This window comes from Tenebrio molitor, chromosome 4, assembly GCF_963966145.1.
Source record: "Tenebrio molitor chromosome 4, icTenMoli1.1, whole genome shotgun sequence".
NCBI classification, from domain to species: Eukaryota; Metazoa; Arthropoda; class Insecta; order Coleoptera; family Tenebrionidae; genus Tenebrio; species Tenebrio molitor.
Genome location: NC_091049.1, coordinates 3,986,276 through 3,998,748, shown reverse-complemented (window position 1 = coordinate 3,998,748; position 12,473 = coordinate 3,986,276). Strand labels below are relative to the sequence as shown.

The 12,473-nt window shown below is 37.8% G+C and overlaps 1 protein-coding gene across 4 annotated transcripts in view; it reads right to left on the bottom strand.

Moving 5' to 3' along the window:
• Nucleotides 1–7,143, bottom strand: part of LOC138129781 (optomotor-blind protein-like) — a 68,146-nt gene extending 61,003 nt beyond the window's left edge. The window contains exons 1-2 of one of the 4 annotated variants that reach the window (XM_069046079.1): nucleotides 6,259–7,143; nucleotides 2,398–3,504 (exon numbers count right to left, since the gene is read on the bottom strand). In XM_069046079.1, the coding sequence (XP_068902180.1) occupies nucleotides 2,398–2,885 (488 nt within the window). In that variant the 5' untranslated portion in view covers nucleotides 2,886–3,504; nucleotides 6,259–7,143. The remainder of the gene's footprint in view (nucleotides 1–2,397; nucleotides 3,505–6,258) is intronic. The other 3 variants (XM_069046078.1, XM_069046081.1, XM_069046080.1) reach the window with 3 other exon arrangements.
• Between the last annotated feature and the right edge of the window lie 5,330 nt (nucleotides 7,144–12,473).

Here is a 12,473-nt window from a genome sequence, read left to right as displayed (position 1 = left end):
TTTAGTAAAAATTTATTAGTTTCTTATCAATTTATTATCGCCGAATATGTGTTCGGTCGTGTTAAACAAATGTTGTTTTTTTTTCTGACGTTGATCTACAATCTGAAACTTTTGAATTTTTTGCGCAACAAAGTTTTATTTATTTATTTTTCAAAATGTTGTTGCAACAATCGGTGCTAAATTTAGTGGGCACGAATAAAAATTAGAAATGTGGAATGTTTGTGTCTGACAGTTTGCAGGATTGCTTTTGTTACCGACGATTCTTTATAAATATGACAGGAAATACTTTAATTCAATCTCCAAATCGCCTTGAAAATGTCATTTGCATACTTTTTAAATGTTCTCGAAATTCTTGAAATTTTTTTAACCTTATCTCCTACACCATTAGTGAACTTTTTGAAAAAAATGCATACAAATCGGTTCACACTTTATTACAACATTTTGCATCAGTAATAATTGCATATATAGATAAGTGGGTATTATTTAACACAACACTGTTTTTTTTAAATTTAAATACTTGTCAAACCATCACTTTTGCGTAGGTTAATTGTTTTGTCAATGATACTGACAATAATTTGACAACGATAGAATACTTATAAATGTAAATAAGTCGGTAGTAAAACGCTTTGTCGTGCTAAGTCAAATTGTATTTACGTTTGTCAAGCCCGAAGTTATTGCATATAGTAGGTAGTTATATTTGCAGATAAAGTTAAAATATTGTGTCACAATTTTTATGTGCTTACATAAAATATTCATGTGTAGTTTAGAAATTAGATAGTATCTAATTATTATTATAACGAGTAGCGAACTATAAATCGTACCCGAGGATTTAATTTACCCAAAAAAATTCAGACTGGGATCAAAACTTGACAAAAATATTCTGACAAATATAGTAAAGTACCTAGTAAAATCAATTACCCCCTTTTTTGTACACAGTTAAAAAACCAAAATTGCGCCTACATTTCTCAAAACTTTTTACCACATTTATAGATTCGCAAATTATTCACAATTTAATTTTGGCACAATTATATTATAGCTACTAAAGTATTGTCAAAGCATTTAACTTCATTTAAAAATAAAACAGTAATTGACATTGCAGTGGAAATGAACGTTGGAAACACGATTTGTCCGCATTTAAATTGCACAAAAGATTCAAATATTTCTGTCAAAATTTGACACAAATGTGAGCGGCTACATGATAATTAATTAAGCGGTGTCAAATCTCTGCGTTTTGTTAAATGTTTGTCACAAAGAGCAAGTTTGCTGTGGAAACAACGGTTGCCAGCTTTCAGCAAGCGACGCTAACTGTTGACGGATAGTTTGCCGCTTCTATTGTAAAAATCTTGTTTATTGTAAATATTTTTTGTACAAATTATACGTAAACATTGATTATTAAATTTTAGTCAAAAATTATGTTTTTTGACACTTGTCAAAAAAGATTAAATTGCAAGACGAAATCAGTTCTTTTTTTTAATTTTACAAGTCTACAATTTAAACAACAGTCTATAGTCAAAAAATTTGCACTAACTAATTTGTTGTCAAATGTTACGATTTAGCTGTGCCGACAAAATCATTCTCGATTGCATTTTGACTCGATCATAACGTAAATGCGATCTTATAAAACGGGCAAACCAAATGATATGCCTTTCCGGTGTTGTGTAACTAATTAACTACAAATTTAACTGAAGCATTACTCGGCTCCAGATAATTTACTCGTGCACGGACACGAATATCACTCGGTCAAATGTCAAGAGCTACATTTTTAAGTAAACAAACAGTTCTGCTTTGAATTTTCGTAGAATAAAAAAAACTGTTTTCTCAACACTTCGCACGAAACTATACCCATTAAGATATGTACTTAGAAATCACATCCATTAATATCAGACACATTTTTTGTGAGCAGCCAAAATATTTTATTTTAAGAGAATCAAGTGTGACCGTTACTTTTCACGAAAACTTTCGAGTCAAATTATTGTTATATTTGTTTTTAGGTAAAAATTAATCGAACCGAAATATTTGACAAAATTTCCGTGTCTAATGCGATCAGACACGGTTGAGTTAATTTAACCTATAAACACCTACGTCGAATGAGTAAACACGAGGCGAGTATTGGTATTTATTTAACTGAATAAAGACGGTTTTCTTGTGAATAAAATTTGAGTAAAATTAAACGCACGTTTTTTGATTTGTGAGTAGCGAAATATTTGAGAGAATTTGAAAATTCCGTCGCGAGCCTGTTTATGTAAAATTTAGCCTAAAACAATCCACTCAGCTCCCCCGACCACCGTCAAGCCTGTTTACTCGCGTCGGCCAGCAGAAACCACCGTGTAGAGCGTGTCGAACAAAGGTCCGTTAATTTTGGCGCAAACACTAGGTAGAGCGGATACACTAACTCACCTCCCGCTCTTCGTGATGACCATCTCCGTGCCCAACTTGTGGAACTTCTCCCAGAGGTCTTTCCCTTCGAGGGTGACTTTGGGATCGTCTACGACGCCGTCCTCCTCCGGCTGGATCGCCCTGAGCGGTCGCACCATCCCCGGGTGGTGGTTGTGCGCGGCGACGGCGGCCAGCACCACGTCCTCGGCCGTCGTGTACGGATGTCCGGAGAGGGCGTGGTGCGGATGGGGATGGCTGATCTTCGGTATGAGCGTGCCGGGGTAGCAGCCGTGAGGGTTCTGCGAGCCGAAGGCGGCGAGCGCCGCCGACGGGAAGAATCCGGGCGTCGGCGGCGATGCCGCCGCCGCGTTCGAGCTGTTGGAGGCGGCGGTCAGCAGCGAGCTCACGCTGAAGTCGGTCTGGCGCGGCAGCTGCAGGAAGGGGTGGTAGGCCATCGTGCTCTTCACCTTGGCATCGAGGGGCTGCTCCGGGGACGTGTCGAAACGCATCGGGGTTGGCGCGGGGGTCCTAGCCTTTCACAGACACCGGCCCTTAGGGGTAGCGCGCACCATAACACCGCAGCACTGGCACACGCACTCACTGCTGATATCGCGTCTGAGGGTGGTTGCGACCGGCGTCAGCCCTGACACCTCCTTCCCGGCTTAAGTGTTGGCGAAGACTATAGCGGCCGGGCCGCAGATTCGACACTGTGTGTGTTAATGACACCGGCGCTACGCGATTGGTCGCCGGGGTGTCAGCTCCGGCGGCTCGGCCAATCCGACGGCGACATCTCGCCCCCACTTTTCACACTTACGGTGGGCAGGAGTTTCGAGGTTATGCCTATGGAGGCGTTACGAGGGGTTTTTGTGACACGCCGGCTTCGTTCGTTTCCTTTTTATGCCGAGGCGACATTGATGTTGTTTGATGCTCCTTTTCGACGCACACACACACACACATACACACGCGTACACTCACACGCACGCACTCACACACGAAACAGCTCGACGGCGACTCACATCTGCAGCGAGGGGCTGGCGGTGGCGGTGGCGGTGGTTGTTGCCGCTCCGCCGCCGATTCCGACGGGGTTTCTTCTTTCCCTTCTTTTCCGACCGGTGCAGATTTCTCTACCTGAAATCCACATTTGCATAATGTCCACCCAAAGACCCGAGACTCCGATAATCAAGAATTCGCGTACGCGACAATCTCGCAAGCTCTCTCTGCGTTGCGGTAGACGGATTCGGTGAACGAGCGGCTTTAGTGAGGCGGTTTCCATCAATTATCGAGTGTACACTTGGACTAACTGCAGCTCTGAAGGTGCCAGATTTCACTCGAAACGAGTCTGACCTGCTGATATTCGGTGGCCAACATGAGTACGTATACCGGGTGATTTTTATATTGCAACAGTTTCACACAAAAACATTTTCAAATAAAATGCTTTTCCTAACATTTTTGGAAAAGCTCACGATTTGTTTGAACTTGGAGGTTTCATGTTTTTACTTAGAATACCTACTTGACATTTTGTTTTTTTTTTAGAATTTTAAAAACCCCAAAAAATCTACATCGAAAAACAAAAAATTAAAAAAAACATTGTGTTGACGTACCAAGGTAGGTAGGTATTATATCTAAGATAAAAATAAAATTCAAAAAATTTGTTTTTCAATTAATCAAATTTTTTGAGCGATTAAAAAATTTCTCAAAAAAACTTACGAACCCACCCACTTTCAAAAATGGTGTTTATAAAAATTACTTTAATCAAAATTTTTCGAAAGAATAGGTAGATAGATAATGGGGACCTACCTATCTAATTTTCCAATATTTTTTTCATGTCTATTTCCCTTGACCAAAATGTTAGTAAAAGAACTGTTGGAAGCATTTTTTTCAATGCTTAAAAACTGAAACGTAGGTATTTTCTGACATATCTGCAATGTTTAAGAAACATAAAATATATGTATATTTCATTTTTTAACATAACTAGAATCTTTTATTGTATTTATCTACATTTTCTTGACGGTTTGACATTTTTTATTTCTCTTTTATTAGATAGATACTGGTTAATCCTAGATATCCCTTCAAATTTGTAATTTACAAAATCTTTTTGAGATCATAAATTTGAAAAAACAATGTAGTCTTTTATATCGGGTGTTAATTTAAATTTATCCTCAAAGTAGGCGTTGAAGAGTCGAGTCGATTGTGAACGCACCACGGATTACAGATCATGGATCAACACTCTAAATCTAACCTCACTTTTTGCGTTTGTGTTTTTACTCTACAGACGGACGAGTGGTGCGTTCACAATCGACTCTTCAACGCCAACTTTGAAAATAAGTAAATTTAAATGAACACCCGATATTAAAATTGTGCTATTCTTACAATTCAAATACGGTCAAAAGGTCTCCATCAACCCTTTGAAAGTTGTGTAGAGGTAAAGGTAACATTTATTTTTTAATAATTAAATAGGCGTAGGTAAAATTTCGGCACACTTCTTTCTTGATGGAATATTTTGGTTTTTATTTAATTTTTCATTTTTTAGAGAAATCATTGAGTTAAAACTCTTTTAAAAAATATTGTCTTGTGATTACATTATTTATTTTTAATATTTGTTCTTATTTACAGTTAATTGAACCGCAGTAACTCCAGTTTTTTTTTTAACTTGTTTTTATCAATTTCTTTTTGGCAGAATTACTATGACTGTTTTTCATTTTTCCAATTTACTTAAAATTATCAAAAAATATTTATTCATTTATTATGTTGCTGTACACCTGCATTCCTACTTATCTATTTATTCTGTTTTGCTTTAGGTGAATATAAATTATTTTAAACTCGTTAAGTTTTTTCAAAAATGTTCTACCATTACTTACTTAGGTACCTATCTGACATTTTCTTTTGCTAAATTTTTTTTGTTAATTGTTTACTTATTCTGTCTTTATTTCATGCATTTTTAGTTAAGTAGATATGTACTTCTTTTAGTTCTTATGTAGTTCTAAATCGGGTATAAAAATTCAAAATTAAGAATTTATCTTGTAGAAAATTTAATTTTCAAAAACAGGTAGGCATTTGCTTAACTTTTTCATTGCTTCTGTAGACATAATATAAGAATTTATTAAACACGTTAGACTTTTTCCAAAACTGGTGAAGGAAAATTTCAAAGCTTTTTCCTTTGATGTCACTTTTTAAATTTTCAACAATAGTGCCTAAGAGCTGATCCAAAGTAAGAATCTCTTTTAGGTGTATATCAGGTCAGGTTGCTCCCCCAAAAAATATGTACCTACATCCCATTTTTTTTCTGTATTTGAAAAATAATTTTAAATGAGCCTCCCCAATATCAAAATAAAAATGGAAACATTTTAGCAACACGTCATTAAACGTCTTTGAAAAAAATTTGGAATTTATCTTGAAGTGTCCATTTATTGTGTAGAATCGCTTGGATAAAAACTGTTAATTTTGAATAATCGTTTAAATGAAAAGAACAAGAAAGAAATCCTCGTTTTTGAAAAATACTTTTCGTAACACGATTTTATATCTTTGATGTCGCATCAAGTCCTAAAAAAAGAGCAATCACCTCCGAGAATTTTAAGCAAACCAATTAAAAAACCGTCCCATCTCGCCATAATCATCGAGAATCTCCACTCGGACCCGCTAATTGCCCCGCCGTAAAAAAAAAGACTAAGTCCTCTTATCCCATTTCTTGTCCGGTTTCGTCTGGAATTCGCATGTTGGCCCCGTCATAAGCGCCGACATTCACGGCTACTTTACACTTTTGTATATTTATTAAAAGCCCCTCCACCCGATCAGATAACTTAAACGTAACAATTACCCGCGACACGCGAAACCCGCTCCTCCGGTCTCCCCTACGCGCAAAAAACCAACAACAACGATACTCACCCCCACCCCGGCGTCGTCGCCGTCGCCTCTCCCTCGTCCTCTCTATATCTAGAGCGATCTGGGGTGATCTCTTTCGGCGATAGTCCAGCCACCGGTGACGTGCATCGGCCGTTATTCCGCCGTCAACTGACGCAGGACGCCGGAACGCGACCGACGCGCCGCTCCGGGCGTGCGCCGTGGCGGCCCCCTCGAAATCCTCCGGGGGTGCGGAAAAGCGTCGGCTCGACGGGCGATCCTTGCGGGACCCCCTGCGATTTTTTCGCGGGGCCCCCTCGATCGTGCACCAGATCCACGGCCGTCGCGATTCCACCGATAACCGTCCCCGGCTAACAGCTATTTAATGTGTAAAATCGAGTCGGCATAGAATAGCGCGTTTTTATCGATGCGTCCGAGTGAGACGGCGTGATTTTCGGAAAAGATTAGCGGTGTCAGGCTCCGCCCTCTCGCATCGCCGCTCCCCTCTCCTCGACGGCCGGGCATCGTCGCCACGCCCTCTTCCACTGCCTTCTGGATCGTTGTCGGCGTCAGTTATGTACTGGAAGCCTCGCACAGCTCACTTTATCAATTACGATCGGTGGGTGTTGTTTTGCTGCTCTCATATTGTTTTTTTTCCTCTTTCGTTGCTCTCGAGACGTTGTTGTTTATTGGGACGTCCTGTATTGCGATTTTTTGCAAAATGGCGCTGGTGGTGTTCGCGGTATCGATTTTTTACCATGACGACCAGCGATGGGTCGATTGGCTCGTCGACCAGGATGGGAACGTGATCTACGGTGGGCATGTAATTGTCAGGTCTGACGGATGATGGACGGGGCGACGTTTCGGATTTATTCCCAGCAGAATCGGGACAGACAGTTACAAAAAAAAGACATTTTGAACCACTTGATCCAAATATGTCAATTTTGATTACCTAGTAATAATAATATAATAATAAATAATTTATTATCATAAAAAAATTGGTACATAGCTATAGCACCTACCGATAAGTAAAAAAATAAGTAAGTAATAACATTATTGACCATGTACTTAATAACAATAGTTATATCGGGTGTTCATTGAAATTTATCCTCAAAGTTGCGTTGATTGTGAACGCACCATGCACTGGTCAGTCTACAGAGTAAAAACACACAACGCAAAAAGTGAGGTTAGAGCTAAACAGCTGATCCGTGATCTGTAACCCGTGGTGCGTTCACAATCGACTCTTCAACGCCAACTCTAAGGATAAATTTATGAACACCCGATACTTCTACTTGTACGAATTTGTTTAAAATTTTTCCGATTTTCACTTGTTTTGCGCAACAGCCTGTAGCACCTACCTAATAAATCTGGAAGGCAGAATCAAGAGAGCGTGCTCGAGCAAAAATGAAGATAGAAATCTTGGAAATTTTTATACATCTGTACGATAATTACAGCGCGTCCGTCCTTCATTAAGATTCTGCTGTTGCCACAGAACCTAATTATTTTTGAACATTTTTGTCGCTCTCGTGGGTGTTTGCCTCCTTTGTTCCCTCCTCTGTGACTAATCGAAACGTGATTGCTGGAAACGACATCGATTTCGTTCTTCGCCGGTTCGGCACTTTTTCGTGTTGACATCGCTCGACGGCCAAGAATGCAAAAAGAAGGCGAAAATAAAAAATGCCTGTTTTCAACGACGACGAGACGTGGGTAATTAAAATTTGATTAGCATTTTTTACACGAAAAAAATCATCAAAGCCACCTCGGTGACGATAAAAGTTTTAATTTATGAAGGTGGGAAGGGTACCAGGAATGTCAGGAGTGGCAAATAGATATTAAATTCGGCCGGGACGAGTCCTGAATCATTGTCTTGTTATTTTCGAAAATATTTCTGATCAAAAAAATGTTTGTGGTTTATATTTGTATATACAGGCTGGACTCTAAAAGATAAAAAGATGAGATATATTTTTTGACATTTGGGAAGAATGTTCAATAAGTTAGTTCAAGTTGAGGAATTTTTTAAGAAATTTCATACCTAAACTAAAACCTTGAAATCAGTTACATGTTTTTATAAATATTTATAAAAAACATTAAAGCATCTTAAATAACACTTTATAACATTTATAACATATAGGTATAACATTTTTATCGTATCTTTCAAACTTATAACTAGTTATACATTTTTTTTAAATTAATTTCTTTTTACTTTTATAATTTGCAGTTCTGTCCTTTGGAGAAGGTATATACCTAATTTGGGTACCTACATACATCTTTTATTTACATTTTTGTATTTTTTTTTTCACTTTGCTACTACCTTCCAACACATATTTCTCTCTCCACTAAAATGATTCCTATTTTCCTTCTTTTTTGGCTTCCTCCTTTGCGGTCTCCTCCTCGACTCCCTCCACATCCGCACCTTCCCCCTCTTTAAGGACAAATTACACGCGACATATTGATAAATGCATAATAAAAGGACTCGATATAGCCTGCGTTAGAATTATAAATTGCACATACTCTCGCACACTAATCACCGTGAATAATTGAATAATAAACTGATCATTATCGTCGATCAATCATTATTTGATTACGTTCCCAGCCGACTAGTCTAGTCGAAGTTCCAACAAATGAAACAAAAAGGATTCACTTTGTTCGGGCCTCCCCTACTAGGGCGCCGTTATCGGCCGTGCAGATTCAAAAGGCACAGCCGAGGCAATAATAACGCGAAAATCTGCCAGATCGGGAGCGGCGCAAATAACCCCGTTGATCTCTTTGGTCTCTTTACGATTCGATTTTTTAGTGGCGGTTTTATGTGGATGTCAGGGTCGTATATTAAAAAATTTCGGGCCCGGGTCCGACGGTTTTGGTTTGTTTGTCGTCGAAAACTCGTAAATTGTCACTTTGTTAACATGGTTGTTGGGGCTGACGTCGGCGAGTCTCACGCATCGGGTGAATCGGTGTTAAATGAAGAATACACATGAGTGGAGGGTATGGGCGGAGCTGTGATTTACATTGTGGCCATATAGGCTGCAGCCCACGTGGTGTACACTTCTCGATTTAGGACTGTACCTGCCAACTTCCTCCTGCTTGCAGTCATTTAATTTAATTGTATTTTTTCCAATAGATTTTAACCTTTTCAATTTAAATTGCCTAGAGCAACATTAGAAATTGTACCAAAAACGATTAACAAGAGTTTGTCAGCTAACCCTCTATAATTATTTACGGCTGCTCGATTATACATTAAATTACCGCACATTTGTAAGTATAATTAGTTTCATAAATTAACTTGAATCTAGATTAATTTTTACACTTTTTTTGTTGAATATAAGTATGATATTTGAATAACAAAAATTAACTTAACGAGTGCAATAAAGACATTTTTATTTTATGATGGCATTTTTTCGCCTTAATTTAAAATTTAGAGCTGATTAAACTTTTTCTACGAAATAGGTAGGTACTCCAAAAATATTGACAACATTTAGGTAACAGAATCATAATAACGGGTGTTCATTTAAATTTATCCTCAAAGTAGGCGTTGAAGAGTCGATTGTGAACGCACCACGGATTACAGATCACAGATCAGCTGTTTAAATCTAACCTCACTTTTGCGTTGTTTGTGTTTTTACTCGAGTGGTACCGTTCTCAATCCACTCTTTAACGCCAACTTTGAGGATAAATAATTTAAATGAAGGCCCGATAGTACTAATAGTACTAATAGTACTAACAGTACCTACTAACACTGACTTCATAGCATCGCATAGGATTAAACGGTACCTACTCAGTTCTCACCTTCTTTCTGTCTGTTTTGTCAGGAATGACTGCAACTTTTAAAATATAACACAAAACTGTATTTTTTTAGTAGAAAAAGTATGGAAACGCAATAGTACTTAGTACATAGATACTTGTTAGGTAATGCAATGTATTTAGCTACACAAGAAACGTCACAAATAATTCTTTCCGTCCAAGTGAGCTAAAGTGTTGAAAATATCTAAAACGAAAAATATGTTTTTTACTTTAAATTAAAAAAAATACTAATTATGTAATCCTATACAATTTACTAAGACATAAACAACAAAACAGACTAATTAATTAGTTCTACATAATTGGCAAATTGGCTATAATTAAGTGAAAATTCACTTCATCTTCTTAATTAGTCCAATCTATATTGGTGCTTTTGAACAATAGAATTGATATAATTTTTTCATGAATTAGGTAAATACATTTGCAATTAGTAATTTTTTTGTCGAATTCGATATTTTGAAAAGTAGTAGGTCCCTGAGCTGCAATGTTCTTAATTTAATTTAATATGTATTAGGTGTTTCTCCGAATAGCTCAGCAACCATTAGGTATACCTAGTTGCTATAATCAAAATTATTTAGTTTTTATTTTTAGTTATGTATCTACTTTATTTAATAATAATTAAAGATCTGGTATGGCAAATAATTAGCAAACTAATTTACATTCCTCTGCAGTACCTAAGTGTTTCGTTATTAACTACCTAACTAAAATAATTAAGAAATAATTCTATTTCTATTAATTGATCAATCTAATTACTAAACCAATAAGTAAAAACTAATTTGATGAATAATTTGTAGATTTTTTTTTTGGTTTCACACTTAGCTAATATTATAACTAGGTCCTAAGTAGCTACTTTATAGATTATTGTTTTTTTCCTCAAAATTTACAGTTTTCAGAAATAGGTACATACTCAATTATAAACTACTTTAGCTCTATAGCTTGGCTATAACTGTTTACTTAGTACCTTTTTATATGTAAGTACATATTTAATTATGTAAATATGTAATGTAATTTTAAAATTCCTTTGCTATAGATTTAAAGCGTTTACATTATAAATATTACCTGGATAGTGTAATTGGGCATTAAAATAATTAGGTTTTAATTTATATTTAAAAAAATAATTTTAAGTACCCACCTAATTAAAATTAAATAAATAGAGCTTTAAAAAAATACATCAGTTCAGCAGTTCAACGCGATTTCTTTTTAAGCGGACCCATGTCTGGCTCCCCTACGGTCCCGCTTTCCTATCCCGTACCCCCATCTCCAGCACCGGCACTTCATCCCTCGCCGTTTGCGGCTAATTACGATCCCCGTCCAACGAAAGTTGTGGATTCGTTTAATTTTAATCTGCTTAAGGGTCGACCGGAGGCAGCCCGGATCGACGTGACATTAAGGGCGTGTCGCTAAGGTAACGCCGAAAGGCCTCAACGACACCGCTATTGTCCGGAGATTTCCTCTAATTACCGGATCAACGACAAAGGACGGAACCCTTTGACGCGGCCTAGAAGCGACGGACGCGAGATACGTACGTACGTAGGTACGAAAGGGCGCACAAATCGGCCCTTTTTTTTCTCTCGACTCAACCCTTTGGACGTGGCCTATCGCGGATGCAGATTCACAGACCTAGTTCAAAATGGTGGCACTCGAAACGGATTAGGGGAGACCGGCGCGATCCGAGCCGAGGGTGATAATGAGCGGTTGATCTTTCGGACGGACCGCAACCTGAACCGTCGTCCGATTTGCTCCGTTGCCACATTGTGTGGTCGCCGTCGCCGACAAAACACATGTCACAAAAAACGTACAAAACAAAAATCGGTAAATAATAATAGCCGCGGACGTTCCGCACGCATAGATACGCATTTGTCATCGCCAATGTTTAACGTATGTACACCAGTGATTATTACGTTTTCATGGTACAGTTTTCCCATTCGTTGGGCGACATTAAACCAGAAATTACTTGTAATTACGACATGTCCAACAATGAAAAGACACATCCGCGACGCGGTGAAGATACCACGGTGTGTCATTTGTTGGTCGATCATCACACATGTCAGGTTGCGTTACGTTACGTTACGCGCCGATGCTCGGTTGCCGATCGTACGGAGTGAACACTTCAGACGTTACAGAATGACAAACTTAGTTCAGACGCGATTTTTTTTAATGTTTGTTCCGGACCGCAGAGATTTTTTTCCTGAGCCTGATTCCTGAGCACTCTCTTCCTTCTTGCTTTTTCAATATTTTATTATCAGAGAAAAATTAAAAAAAAAAGAGAAGTGATCAATTATTTTTTATGTTGGTCAAATTTTTGCCGACATTATAAAAAAAGGCCAAGAATTGCTAATCAAAAAATTTTTAGAATTTGCGTCTCTAATAAGTCTATTATTGTATTTCGAGTCGTTTATGGCTATCTATTAAAGCACTCGTGGTTTAATAGATCTCTAAGAAAATTTTTATCAATATTTCAGTGT